Source organism: Physeter macrocephalus, chromosome 5 (genome assembly GCF_002837175.3).
Source record: "Physeter macrocephalus isolate SW-GA chromosome 5, ASM283717v5, whole genome shotgun sequence".
In the NCBI taxonomy this organism is placed as follows: Eukaryota; Metazoa; Chordata; class Mammalia; order Artiodactyla; family Physeteridae; genus Physeter; species Physeter macrocephalus.
Window position 1 is genome coordinate 69,631,363 of NC_041218.1, and position 15,600 is coordinate 69,646,962.

The 15,600-nt window shown below is 36.5% G+C and overlaps 1 protein-coding gene across 6 annotated transcripts in view; it reads right to left on the reverse strand.

Annotated features, from left to right (window-relative positions):
- The window catches only part of DGKB (diacylglycerol kinase beta), a 654,153-nt gene that overhangs the window by 552,949 nt on the left and 85,604 nt on the right, over positions 1–15,600 (reverse strand). For all 6 annotated transcript variants that reach the window (XM_024129270.1, XM_024129254.1, XM_024129247.1 and 3 more), the window contains exon 2: positions 2,377–2,453. In XM_024129270.1, coding sequence (XP_023985038.1) covers positions 2,377–2,453 — 77 coding nt within the window. The remainder of the gene's footprint in view (positions 1–2,376; positions 2,454–15,600) is intronic.

Here is a 15,600-nt window from a genome sequence, read left to right on the forward strand (position 1 = left end):
ACAATATTTCTCCTCTATTCAAATAGACTTAAACAGGTCACATTTTCATTGGATTAAGCTTTTATACACAGAGCTTTTATAATTCAGTAGTTCAAGTGAATCATAAGAAAAAAATAATGCATCTACTATTTAAGCAGCTTTACTTTGTAAAGGGGAGAAGCAATTTAAGAGATATTTAGGTTGTTTTCTCTTTGCAAATACATTTTATATGGATGATACAGGCCGTCTCCATTTTAGAAAACAAAGTATTAGTCATTTACTCTAAAGCAAGACTAGATTAGTCACTTTTCTATTTCTTGTACAACTGTACATCAGTTAGGTAGTCAGTCATCTATGCCTACTTTGGGCTCAACTTGACCAGTCAATAGAGAGTGGTGACTGCACATGTGAGTTGACAGTATGAATTATTTCCTATTATTAAAGCAACCTTTTATAAACTTGATGAAGGCATGTACTGAACAGAATCTCTAGGCCTTAAAGATTTATTTCTAAACACTGAATATTCCTAAATATTTCCTATTGGCTTTTGTAAAATACATACTAGTGTTTAAAAGACTCATAAAAACTTTAAATTTTTCTCCTGATGGGAAAATACCTATCAGCTTTAAAATTTGAGAGTGGTTTCACTCTTAAATTAGAAATACTTTGGGGTCTTAATGAGATCTAACTTTTTTGTTTTTCAACTGTTCATTATTTTAATAATGCATTTCAAGGGCAGATCTGTTCACTTATGGAGAGGTATTCCATTATTGAAAAGGCTGACATCATATGTGTGTCTAACAATGAATCTAGTAATTACCTCAATAAATCCAGTACACGGTGACTGATAATCCTCATGAAACATATAATATCAGTAAGACTAAGTCTTGAGAGTCCTTTAAATAAGAAATAATTGAAGCAAAAAGTCTACTTTGCAAAAAAGATCACATTCCAACTGAATTTATAGCCGACAGCTATCTTAAGGGGGAAAAAGTTTTTTTTCTCTCTGTATGTAGATTAGATAACATGCATGTTTTCAACTACGATTGGGAAATGTAAATATTAATTAATTTTGGGGGTCTTACAAAATCATCTTTACCTTTCCAACCCTGCTTTCTTAGTCTTTGAGATTTTCAGTTCTACCAATTTATCTGCCAACATTCTTTCTCTCACTCTAAAGCATCTAGGAAAATAAAATGTGAGGAAAATGTAGGCCAGATGTCTGCTTTTTTCCCTCATGATATAGGCAAATGGGAGTAGCTTTAAATTGTCTATTTTCTGCATCATTTGTAGGCACTAAACATTAACTTTATTTTTAAAAAAGAAAATAAATCTTAGGTTAAAGAGTTTTAAAAGGTATAATTATGTATCAGAATGTAGACAGAATAAAAATATGGAAGGAAAAATAGTAAATATTGGAGTAAGAATAGTAAGTATTGGAAACACTAAAAGGAAATTATAAAACAATATGAACATTTTGAGGTCAGAATTTAGAGATGCGGTTTTGACTAAAATATTAGATCTATGAATCCCAGAGAAGTTAAATATTAAGGATAGCCAAGAACTGTGCTTTTGTAAACATTCAAAACCACAATGATAACGAAAACAAAAAACAGATCACATTTTAATCAGCAAACAAATCTATCTAATGAATGGCTAGATAATATATCCAGGCAAAAGAGTCTTCTACAAAGGGCAGTTTCTTTTAGCTCCCGTACAACCCAACTGTCACTTGATGAAGCTGCAAAAGAACTTACAGCAATGATGATCAAACATTTAATATGTAACACTTCTCAGCTAACCTTGTCTTAAAGACAAGGTTATTAACAAATAATTAGGGAGGGAAAGACATTCATTCAAGGAAGGTGTTTCAAAGCAATTGACAGGACATCAAGTTTTTATAGGGAAAGATTCATAAGCTTATTGGTAACAGACTAAAACAAGATAAGGAGAAAAAATTCCTCTCTTTGTATCCAAGCCTGCTCTTTAAAGTAAGAGACCACTTATATCCATCACAGAATCTTTCTTCAGTCAAGGGAATACTGCCTGCCCCATGCCAATGTTCATTTGGGGTTAACATCTGTAGGTCATAGAGTGAGAGTCAGACACACTTTCTCTCCTGTTCTATCTAAAACTGTTTCCTGACTTTTAGGAAAAGAACCTAGCATGTATTATAAATAATCTATACACTTCCAAGCACACAATATAGAAAGGTTCTTTTCATTAGCAAAATGCTTTTGGATGAAAAAAGTAGTACACCATTTAATGTATCTTCCAGAATAGCACTTCATTATGAATTTCATTTTGTATATGAATATCTATTTCCAAGAACTCTTTATTAAGAAATCCCTCCTCCAAACATCTATATGAAACTTAAATAAAGAAAAAAGGTTTTACCCCTTCAGGATTATACTTTGCAAGCACACCATTACCATGGAATTCTTCAAGAACGTCTTTTAATTTCTTTGTAGAATCTATAAGAAATAGAAAACACACAAATTATTTATATATGCTACTGTGGTTATATAATCCAGTCCAGAAACAAAGACTTCTTAAAATATAAATAAATATCACCAGATATTAAATTTTAAGACAAACATGCAAAATGTTCTTTACCATTTTTGAAGGGCTATCTAATTGGAAAAGGCAATCACAAAAAAAGAAACAGGGGAATTCCCTGGCAGTCCAGTGGTTAGCACTCGGTGCTTCCACTGACCGGGCCCAGGTTCAATCCCTGATCAGGGAACTAAAATCCCACAAGCTGCACTGTAGGGCCGAAAAAAACCAAACAAACAGGAAAAATTATGCTTTGACCAAGAATGGGGACACTGCCTATGTAGTATACGAACTAATGTGTAAATAAATGAATAGGTAGTATGCTTCTTCCCTTTTTCTTTTGATAACATAACTTCTAAATTAATGAAATAGTCTTAGTTTAAAAAAAAATAGGTATTCTTTGTTGAACTTAACAATACACAGTGCATTTTTCAAGAATCAGTCTATTAACTAATAATAGCCCTGCTGAATAAATAAGAAAAATAGAATCCATTCAGAGGCAAACTATAGATCTTAGTATTTTGCAGGCATCTTTAGAGAGAATTTTCTAAACAAACATAAAGCTCAACTTATTTTATATCAATTAAGAAAAAAGTTTAGATATGTTATGAAAAGTATTTTAAATTATATTTTTTCAAAATTTTTATAATTTTCAGGAGGTTCATCATATGAAGATGGTAACAAAAGAATCCTGAATTAATGCATGAAATAATGTCATGCAAGAACACAAATATTATGAGACTTAAAAATTATACAAAAATATAATAAAATATATGTATTCAATCTACTAACATAATGTTCTCATAGTTATCAAAATATAATTTTGACTAAGAAATCTCAGAATTATAATATATTTAAATGAGAGGAAAACAACACCTAACAAATACTGTTGTCATTTAAATTTTCAATCAGTTTAAATAACAGTGATAAAAAGAGCTTGAAATTAAAATGTGGGAAATAATCAAAAGATTTTTAGTTTCCTATTAGGGAACAGGGCATGGATATTATTTCTTAGCATTTGAATATAATCTTTCCAGCCTACCCCCTAAGACTCAGTGATTTTTAAATCATCATAAAACATGTTCCAGTTCCCAAAAAACTAATTTACAAATGAGCTTTTGAAACACTCTTAAAAAATTCACTCTTAGATGCCCATCAAATGCATCATGCCTATATTTTATAAATTATACTTTTATTTGTATTTATAAATTTGTTTCTTTATACTGTAAATTCTGTTTAGTTTTATATGTGACTGTATTTTTTTATTGTGATAAAATTCACACAACATAAATTTACCACTTTAATAACCATTTTAAAGTATACAATTCAGTGGTTTATTAGTATATTCACAATGCTGTGTAACCATCACCACTATCTATTTCCAGAACATTTTCTTCATCCCAAAAGAAACCCCAAAACCCTGGACTTTTCATACAAATGGAATTATATAATGTATTGTCTTGGTGTTTGACTTCTTTCACTTAGCATAAAGCCTTCAAGGTTAATGTATGTTGTAGCATGTGTCAGTAGTTCATTCCTCTTTACAGGTAAAAAATATTCCATTTTATGAATATACCACATTTTGCTTATTCATTCATCAGCTGATGTGCATTTGAGTTGTTTCCATGAATAATGATGCTATGAACATTAACGTATACATGTTTTTGTTCAAATATATGCTTCAGTTCTCTTGGGTATATGCCTAAGAGGAGAATTGCTGGGTCATATGGTAATTCTATGTTTAACTTTTTGACGAACTGCCAAACAGATTTTCACAGGGCTGTACTATTTTACGTTACTACCAGCAACGTATGAGGGTTCCAGTTTTTCTGTATCTTTGCCAATACTTGCTATATTTTAGTTTTTTAATTAAAGCCATCCTATGGATATAAAATGGTTTTGATTTGCACTTGAGTAGTCATTTACTAATGACTAATGATCTTGAACACCTCTTCATGTGCTTATTGGCCATTTGACCATTTTTTAACTGGGTTGTTTGTCTTTTTGTTGAGATTCTCTGGGGGGGTGTGCGTGTGCGTGTGTGTGTGTGTGCGCGCGCACACTATAACGTGCTTGAAGCCTGTACAGATTCCTATATATAAATATTTTTCATTATATATCTTGCCAGCACTTTCAATACTGTGATCAAGGTTAATTTGTTATTCTGTGTCCCTTGCTAAATTGAAGGTTTCCCTACGGAAGAAAATGCACATTTTCATTTTTGCACAGCATTCAATTTATTACAAAGCTGAAACAATAGAATTGCAATAAATATTGGGATTGAAATAATCACAGCTATTCCTAAAATACAACAAATTACAGTAATTGCTTTGATGTGCACCTTGGCAGAAACTTATACTACTTCAGAGACCAGGTGCTATATTAAAAAGAGACATGAAGCTGACTCCTTACTCTCAAATCCTTCTCTGTGGATGATAAAGCACTATTCTAAGTTAGCAGAACACCTTTTACTTCCTCTTGTTTATAGATGTAGATTCAGACCCTTCTGTACATACCTACAGAGATATACATATATAGATGTGTAAATCCTGGAATAATATATCCCAACAGACTATTTTAACCATAGCTTGCCTCCATGATAAAACTGAAGGGGAAGAAGAAAAATTTGGTTTCTTATACACAGGACTTTCACAGAACTTCAGAGATACCACCTGAAGATGGGTTTTTCATTTCACATATGCATAGGAATACACAATCAGTAATCATTTATAAATGCCCTGGAGAAAGCAACAGTCTTCAAAATTATTCACATGGCTCAGTGGCCATGGCTCACGGGCCCAGCCGCTCCGCGGCATGTGGGATCTTCCCGGACCGGGGCACGAACCCGTGTCCCCTGCATAGGCAGGCGGACTCTCAACCACTGCGCCACCAGGGAAGCCCTCACATCACTTTTTAACAGTTTACTGGTCATAGTTTACATTGGAATATTCTTAGTGGGAGACTGCTAGGAATAAATTAATGAATTAAGAGCCAAAATCTCTATTTCTGTGACTGCATTTTCCATGAACTGAGGCTCAGTGATGATCTTGGTCTGGGACAATTTAAGAAGCTCTGATTCATATTCAGATGAATCACCATCAACTCAACTTGCTCCTTTTCCAATTCTCAAGTTCCATTTTTAACATCTTGACATCTGAAATTTACCCACAATCCAATTCCCACTTCACAATCTAGTTTAGAACCTGGAGCCTTATCTTGCTCTTCTATTCATGTCCCAGTAATCTTTTTGGGTCCAACCTCCCTGAGACTAAAGTCTTGACTTTTCCAGTCAATCTTCTATAGATGGAGATTGTACATGGAACATCAGAGGGTTCCAGATATCTTGCCTTAGCCCTGTATTATTTAAACAGAATTCCCTTATGTAAACTGTTTACATACCTGCTTGGATTCCCAAATTGCACTGGATTGTGAAATACCTACTGCTGTGTTCTACGTATCTTTATAGGAACACACACTTACTTATTTTGTAACTCAGTTGCTTTTCTGGATTTGTTCCTATTACCTATCATCATAAACATTCCTAACTTTTGATTATAATCAACTGTCTGTCCAAAACAACATTGGGCGGGAATTCCCGGCAGCCCAGTGGGTGGAACATTGTGCTTCCACTGCAGGGGGCATGGATTTGATCTTTGGTACGGGAACTATGGTCCCGCAAACCACATGGCACGGCCAAAAAACAAAAGCAAAAATACACTGGGGCAGCAAAGAGAAAAAAGGATGCATAACTATGTCCAACCTACCCTCTAGTACAAGACATACCAAGGAAGTGACACCTAGATGAATAGATAGTAGTTGAGTGAAAGACATAGTTTCAGTCATATCTGAGCTAATATTGGAACTTCAAGTATGAGAGCACAGTGACAGATTCTGGGCTGAGAAATCCAGGCAGGAAGCCAGACAGGCAGGCAGCTGTGAACTGGGAGATCAATTCACAGTTAATACGTATTTGTAATGGGTCAAAGGTCCGGCTTCCAAAAAGATTGGCAACTGAAATGCCAGGCAGCCAGGTTAAAACAGCTGCTTTAACCCTTGGGATAAGGGATTAGGACAGATGCTCAGCACAAAATATTGGGTCTCCTAGAAAGCAAAGGAGGATCATGACTAGAGGCAATTCTGAAATAAAGGGCTAATTCTAGAGTCAACAATGCTTGCCTTGGTTACTAGGGCAGAAAACTTAGAGAAGAACACTGGATACTAATTGCTGCCTTCTGACTAGCATATCCATCTTACCAGGAAGTAATTTAATGTTATTAACCACAACAAAGAGAACAGGGTGATTTTAGGTTGTCTTTTCCAACACTCTCAGCATCATCTAAAAAGTAAGGTGGTATTAAGCCTAAAAGCAGGAGTAATTCTGTTGAGCAAACACTTTTGATATATGCTGAAACGGAGGAAAGCTACCTGGGGATTGACAGAGGAGATTTTGGCTTGTCTTTCTAGCACCTGCTCTAGTGCATGAGTTGTTCCAGAGGTCCTCTAAAGTACTCACTCCCTGTGAATCCTCTCATGTTTGGCTGACTCACATAATATCCAATGCCATGAGAGTTAAAGTAGCTACATTTCAGAAATGTTCAGTTAGGAATATTCTGAATGTGTACATGATTTTCAAGGAAAATTTAAATCCTTTCATATAATTCTGACATAAAAATAAATTGAAAAGTGTATTTGGCAATGATTAGAAAATAGAAGAATCAAGCTAATGGGTCCTAAAAAATGCTACATAAAAAAATAGAACACTTTTAGTTTACTTCCTATCTCTTTAGGTGTCCGTTGCATCTTGAATAAGCTTCCCTTGTAATTTTAATGCCTCTTTGCTTCTGTATTCCAAAAAACTCAACATGTGTTTGTCAGATTAATTGCAAAGGCCCCACGGAGTAATGGAAAGATTTAAAGCCAGATAAATTTGGATTTGAGTCTTGGCTCCAGAACTCTTGGCTGAATGTCCCTGGGCATATATTTAACCTCTCTGTGGCTCAGTTTTCTAATACTTAAAATTGGAATAATGATACAGACCTTGAAACACTGTGTCTAGCAAAGTGTCTAGTGCCCAGTAGATTCCTGTTCCTTTGTTCCATCCTAAACAGACTTCAAACACATCATCATCATTCAATATTTCCTTTTGTCTTTGAATTGAAGCACAAGCTCCTCCTATTGGCATCATGGATGTCTCAAAATATGAACCAAACGTACCTACAGATATTTATTTTCTGTGCCTTCCATGTTTACAATTCAATATATAGACATCCAATTCCCACGGTATCTCATGATGCCAGAGTCCTTCCTTTTCTCATGATGTTCTTTTTGCCCAGCATTCCCTTCAATGTCAAATGAAGTTCGAGCATAATATATGCCATAGTTTACCTGCCACCTTGTCTGCAAAACTTCTCAGGGCCACCTTCAACTACAGCAGACAGCAATTTGCCCTGTGTGGAACTCCTCATAATAATTCTCTTAGAATCTATACCCGATTTATGCATTGAGTACTATTAACACTATGAATTAAAGTTTGCATGTGTAGAGTGTTTTGGAAATTGCAAAGTGTTTTATCTTCTTATGTCATTTAAAACTCAAAATTACCTTATGACTTTATCAAACTTTCTCCCCACCTAAAACATACAATCAAGGTTAAAGAAGTCATTATTTATTCAAAAATCACACAGATAAGAGATTAAGGTAGATTACAGCCAAGTCTTCTTCTTTGGAGTCCATGACTTTTGTGAAGTTAGTTCAGAGAATTTTATTACTTATTTTTCTAGTACATGGAAACATTCTATTGCTTTTTTACCAACTTAAATTAACAGATGAAGGATATATCTTCTATGTATACAAGAAATATAACAGGAGGGGTCAAGATAGTGGAGAGAAAGATTCTGAGCTCATAGCCTCCCATGGGCACAGCAAAATTACAACTATTTACAGAGCAACTATAATGAGAATGAGCTGAAGAATAGCAGAAAAGATCTTCTACAACTAAAGATATAAAGAAGGAACCACAAAACTCTGGGAGGGATGGAAATATGGTATAGTCAAGAACAACAAACTGGAAGTCAATCACAATTGCAGAGGTTACCCCCAAGGAGTGAGGGGTCCCACAACAAGCTCCCCAGCCCGAGAGCCCTGCAGCAGAAAATCGAACATCTGGCTTTGAAGGCTAGAGGCACTGGCATTCAGGAGAATAGAAGGGCTTTAGGAAACAGAGACCCTGCTCTTAAAGGGCAAAAGCAAAATCTTCACATGCTCTGAGACCCAGGGCAGAGGTAGTAATTTGAGAGGAGACTGGATCGGACCCATCTACGGACCTTTTTTTTTTTTTTTTTTTTTTTTTTGTGGTACGCGGGCCTCTCACTGTTGTAGCCACTCCCGTTGCGGAGCACAGGCTCCCGACGCGCAGGCTCAGCGGCCATGGCTCACGGGCCTAGCTGCTCCGCGGCATGTGGGATCTTCCCGGACCGGGACACGAACCCGTGTTCCCTGCATCGGCAGGCGGACTCTCAACCACTGCGCCACTAGGGAAGCCCCCATCTATTGATCTTGAAGAGCCTTTCGGAAAGGCAAGTCCCCAGTGTCTCACCCTGGGGACACATGATGGTGGCAGCCAGTAGTTTTACCACCCAAATAACAGTCATAGCCGCTATGAGAAGATTATTCTATTCCGCTGGTTAACAACAAGACTATCAGACTTATAAAATTCATTTGTCATTTTTAAAAATAACAAGTTTTTAAAGAACTGACTGTAGATTAATAATCCTGTCCTTTATCTGCCAAAGTAAACAGTGCCATGCGTCCCTGTTTCAGGGAGGACATTGGGTTTCCAGAGAAAACTGAGAGCTTTGACAACTTGAGAGAGGCTACCAATGGCTTCAATCTTCATGTTACAAGGGACCATGGAAAAGTCATATTTTACTTCTCTTAACTGAGTGATTTCAAAAGTTTCCTTCAAAATCTAGACTTCCTAGCAGAGGTTTTTTTTCCCCTTATCACAAAGGATATTTGTGGCCTAGAAATCTTTCCTGTGCCCAGTCAGAAGCATCTTTGCAGTGGCTGTTTTAACCCTGTAGTAGTAGGGTTGTGTTAGCTGCAACTGTTTTAAAGAAGAGACTTTTCTAATATAAATATTGAATTAGCATTCATGTGCATAACATATTAGCACAGATCTTCCTCAACTTACGATGGGGTAACGTCCTAATAAACCCAACATAAGCTGAAAATACCATAACTCAAAAACGCATTGAATACACCCAACCTAGCAAACATCATAGCATACATAGCCTAATGAAGATGTGCTCAGAACATTTACTTTAACGTACGACTGGGCAAAATCATCCAAAGCAAAAACAATTTTATAGTAAAGTATTGACTATCTCATGTAATTTGTTGAATATTTACCGAAAGTGGAAAACGAAATGGTTGTATGCGTAGAGAATGGTTCTAAGTACCTGGGTTGTTAACCCTTGCAATCCCATGGCTGACTGGGAGCTACAGCTTAATGCTGCTACCTGGCATCATGAGAGAGTATTGTACTACATATGGCTGGCCTGGAAAGAGATCAAAATCTAAAATTCAAAGTACAGTTTCTATTGAAACTGTACCATCATAAAGTAAAAAAATCATTAAATTAACCCATCGTAAGTTGAGAACCATCTGTAAAGTGATACAAAATTAAATTTGATAATTAACATTTCCCTTAGCTATATATAGTACTTAAAATTAGCAAAAGAGCTTTATCTTTGTCTAACCACAACAGTTTTGTTTTTAAACCAGCGGTACTCAAACCTGGATCCATCTTACGATCACCTGAGTAATTTTTAAAATATACTGATGCCTGGGCCCCAAACACAGTGATACAGATTGCATTGGTCTGGGGTGGATCTCAGACATAAGGATTTTTAAAAAGCTTCTCACATGATTCCCATATTCAGGGAAGGTTGAATTAACCATTGCTCTGATTCTTAAAAAAGATACACAAAGAAACTGAGAGTTAATCAGCAAATTTTTCCTGCTATATTTTCCTATATATGTATATATATTTTGTCTGGTTGTTGCTCAACGGGCTTCTATCAGGGTAACAAAAACTTATTAGAACATTTTATATAAAAATTTGTAAACTCTCACCTCCGGTCACAATGGCAAAAAATAGTATTTTGAAATTCCAGAAGTTGACATTGCTATTAATGCAATTCCTCAGGTGATACAGAAGATGCTCTATCTAAATTGTAGTCAGGAGCATAAAAGAAACACCTACAGCAGTATAGAATAATATATTTGGAGAACTAGTCATCAAAAGACAGAAGTTCACATCTACTTGCATGAAACTTTTAATAAAACTACCAAGGGATTGAAAAAAAAGGTGTAACTATTGTTAAAAATAGTCACACTGTTGCACTTTATATGCTAGTTGAAATCTATACACTTGGATTTTAAAATACACCCTAAAAAGAATATTCTAATGATACAACTACACTAGGAAGAGATGTAAAATAAGCTCTTAAGGTGTTCTTAGTATAAGTTTCCTCTCCACATGTTCTTGCAAGTCCTTGGGATCACTGTTAACTTGAAAAGACAATGGCCATAGTATCTTCCAGAAAAGGGCTATACACATTGCAGTAGCTATGTCTGTTTACCTGGAAAGACAACTATTTAATTCCAGAATAACTTGATCTGAGACCATGAAGAAAATCTCCTTTCTCCTTTTAATATTCATTATTTGCTGATAATACTCTTAAACAACTAGTCCTTAAAACACTTTTATGCATTTGCTATTATTTTTTCCCTTCTTCATCTACCTCTACTTAACCTTTTGATGTGTGCATCTACTGCAATGCCTTGGACAAAATATCTGTAGGAGTGAATCTTAGATAAACAAAATATCTGAGAATTTTGTTAGTAAACCTAAGCCAGATGGACACTGTCCTAAGAACCCATGAAATAATTCATATTGCATACATACTGTAATGTATAGGAAATTCATCAGGAAAATATATGCTCTCATTTGAGCCACTCATCTATACAACAACAAAAAGTTGATATGGAAAACAATTTTAATTAAGAATTTTAGGACTTGCCTGATGGTGCAGTGGTTAAGAATCCGCCTGCCAATGCAGGGGACATGGGTTCAAGCCCTGGTCCGGGAGGATACCACATGCCGCCAAGCAACTAAGCCCGCGAGCCACAACTACTGAAGCCCGTGCACCTAGAGCCCATGCTCCACAACAAGAGAAGCCTCCGCAATGAGAAGCCCGTGCACTGCAACAAACAGTAGCCCCCTCTTGCCGCAACTAGAGAAAGCCCGCACGCAGCAACAAAGACCCAATGCAGCCAAAAATAAATTAATTAATTAATAAGAAAATAATTTTAATTGGTGGCTGAATTGACTGGTTAGATTCAGTGGAGTGCTGGCAAATGTTTAACAACTGCTGAGGGTACAGAGCGCTGACTTGAAATGTTGGCTGATTTAGCTCTTCTAAATATTCCCATCATGGCCATTTCAAGCCTTCAATATGACATCATGAATGTGGAGTTGGGAAGAGACGGTAACATTGGACTCAAATGAGCAGTAGTTAATGAACTAATAAACATAAAATTTTATATACTCTAGGGAGAAAGAACAAGTCTTTCAAAACAAATAAAGATAAAGAGCATAAGCAAAAGCCCCAGCTGCAAGTGTGCAATTATTCTTTCAAATATTTGAGAGGCATGCATTGAGTTTAAAACAAGTATTACTCTAAGTAACTGGAATATATCATTGCACAAAACCAAAAATATTCTGGCTCACAGGGTTTATAGTCTACTGCAAGAAGATAGAAAATAAACATAATACATAAATGTTAAAAGATTTCAACTATTATGGAAAAATAGTACAAGGTAAAAGGGATTATCAGCTTGCAGGACAGTTTGTGATTTTAAATAACAAGGTTAGAGTAGACTTTTGTGAAAAGGCGAGATTTGGGCAAAACATTGAATCTAATACATGTTTTAAAAGAAGCGCTCTGTTCACATAAAACTAATGAAATCTGAATAAGCTTTGTGCATTATACCAGTGTTTTGATAGAATTTTATAAACCGTATTTATGTAAGATGTAACCATCTACAGCTTGTACATGGGGCCTCCTGTACATATTTTTTGGTAAGTTTCTGTGAATCTATCATTTCTTCAAAGTATTTTTTTAAAGGAGCACTCTACTGTATTGAATACAGACTGCAGAAGACAAGGATAAAAGCAGGAAAATAATTATGGAATTATTATATTAATCCAGTCTAGAGATATGTCTTTGCTTGAAGGTATTAGTGATGGAGCAGAAATGATGGATTTATTATTATTTTTATTTATTTATTTATGGCTGCGTTGGGTCTTCCTTGCTGCATGCGGGCTTTCTCTAGTTGCAGCGAGCGGGGGCTACTCTTCATTGCGGTGCGCAGGCTTCTCATTGCGGAGGCTTCTCTTGTTGAGGAGCATGGGCTCTAGGCTCACAGACTTCAGTAGTTGCAGCCTGCAGGCTCGGTAGTTGTGGCTCGTGGGCTCTAGAGCTCAGGCTCAGTAGTTGTGGCTCATGGGCTTAGTTGCTCCACCTCATCTGGGATCTTCCCGGACCAAGGATCAAACCCATGTCCCCTGCATTGGCAGGCAGATTCTTAACCACTGTGCCACCAGGGAAGTCCCCTTTTTATTTTTTTATTTTTTTTTAATTTTGACAGATTATTTTGAAAGCAGAGCCAAAAGGGTTTCCTGATGGATTGGATATGGGTTGTGAAAATGAAGAGTCAAGAGGATCCCAAGGTTTTATGTTTGAAGAACTGGATAAAGAGGAATGGGGAACACTACAGAGGGAGCAGGCTTGGGATGGAGAGTTCTCAGCTTTAGTTTCAGGGATTTTACATTTGAGAAATCTATTAGACATCCAAGTGTAGCAATCAAGGAAGCAATTACACATAAGTGTGGAATTCAGAAGAGGGTCTGAGCTAAAAAACTAACTTTGAGTATTATTTGTATAAATGATGTTTAAATCCAGAGCTGGATGATCTCACATAGAGAACAAATGTAGAAAAGATACCAAGGACTGAGACACGGAACACTCTGAATTTCAGACGTCAGGAAAAGAGGGGAAACATGCAAGGAGACTAAGAATGAGTACTGAGTGAAACAGCAAGAAAACCAGGAGAAGCAAGTGGCATGAATTCAGTGTCACATAATGTAAAGTAAGATGAGGAGCAGAAACTGATCACTGGATTTAGCAAGAAAGTCATTCGTGTCCTGTCAAGAACAGTTTCAGTTTAGTGCTGAGACAAAAGCTCTATCACAGTGAGTTAAGAGAAAATAAGATGGGAGGGGTGGGAGGCAACTCATTCAAAAAGATTTGCTACAAATGGAAGCGAATAATTTGAACAGTAGCTGGACTGCAGGAAGCGGACTCAAGATAATTTTTAAAGAGGAGAAAAAAGAAAACAGCATGCTGATAGAAATGATCCAGTAGACAGGGAACCATTGAAAATGAAGGGAAAAGAAGGGAAAGCCATTAAAATGGTGTCCTTAAGTGGATAAGAAAGAACACAATCTCATTCACAGCAGGAAGTCAGAAGGTCTGGCTTAGGGTGCGGGGCGTGGACAGCTTACCTAAGTGAGATGGGACAATATATGGATTCATGTGATGGGGGAGGTAGATGTCCAGTTGGTGTATGTAAAGTTTTCCTCTGATTACTTTAGTCAATGGAGGAGAAAGAAAGGCCATGAGCTGAGCAAAGAGGACAAAGGAAAAGATGGCGATTTGAGGAGAGGTGTGAGGTGCTGAAAAGACAGCAGAAGTGAATGGACAAGGGAAATGGGGCATGACTGTCAGGCCACATGGAAGGCTAGTCAGCTATAAAGTAGGGGGAAAGTTAAAATTAACTAGGGTTATGGTTTGTCCATCCAACTGCTATGGAGTGAGAGGGGCAAGAGAGTTACGGGGGGAAACAAGGAGACTATTTCAATGACTTCTCATGGGCCACTGCCCTCGGGTTTTAGATCATTACTTCAACTCAGGAAGAGTACCCTGTGACTCTGCTGGTCATCCTCTTCAGTCTGAGAGAACAATTTTGGGCAGTTATTGTGCTTTTCAGAGCTTTATGCCCTCTACTCAGACGCCAACCTCCTTTGTACCAGCCATAATGGGATATGAAAGAGAGAAATTGTTACTTCAGTTTGCTTTCTATGTGTTTTCCCAGAGCTAACAGTACCTCGGTGGTTCTTGTCTTTCTTTTTGTCCCCTTTCCTTCAATTTTTCTCCATTCTGTTAAGTGACCAATTATGCTTGGACAAATAACGTTCTGTTTAATAACTGTCTTTTCAGCCTTCCCCCTTGTCCAGAGGATAAAATAGAAAGCCCAAGTAGTTAAGCTCTATGTAGACCCATCATTGTTAGTAATGAAAAGGGTATTTCTCTAAAGAGGCATAAGCCTCTTGTCCCCTTTTCCATCACCCCTGCTCTTCCCTTCCTTTCCAACAACTCTACCCATGCCAGCACAGACACAATTCATTTTGGAGAGGCTGAAAAATAACAGGGAGATAATTCTTGACACTTTCTGTTCCTTGACAACACTTCATAACTTGTTTGGTTGAAGTTACATATTTTTTCCCCACTCCTTGAACTTAAAGTCTGCTCTTTTATTCCCTATAAGTTTTTCTTTCTTTTTAAAAGTTATTTTGAGTCATTTATTAGATTCAGTGAGGGTAGGTTTTGCAAATTGAATTCACTGTATTTTTCCAGAGAGATAGACGAGATGTATATATATGTATATATATATATATAGTTGCAAGAAATGATCACTTCATGCAGTATTGTTCAAGTAGTTCCTTCACAAATATGATGTGGCATCTTCAAACTAATGAGCTCATTTTCAACTAAATATCAAGATTTTTAAATTCACTAGTGCTAATTAACCACCGTTCACTATTTGTGACGACAATGTTGCTATTAGTAAATGGGGATGATAATAATAATATCTTCCTTGTGCTTCTGCTGAGATTAGTACCTGGTGCACATTAAGTATTTTTATATTAACTGTGAG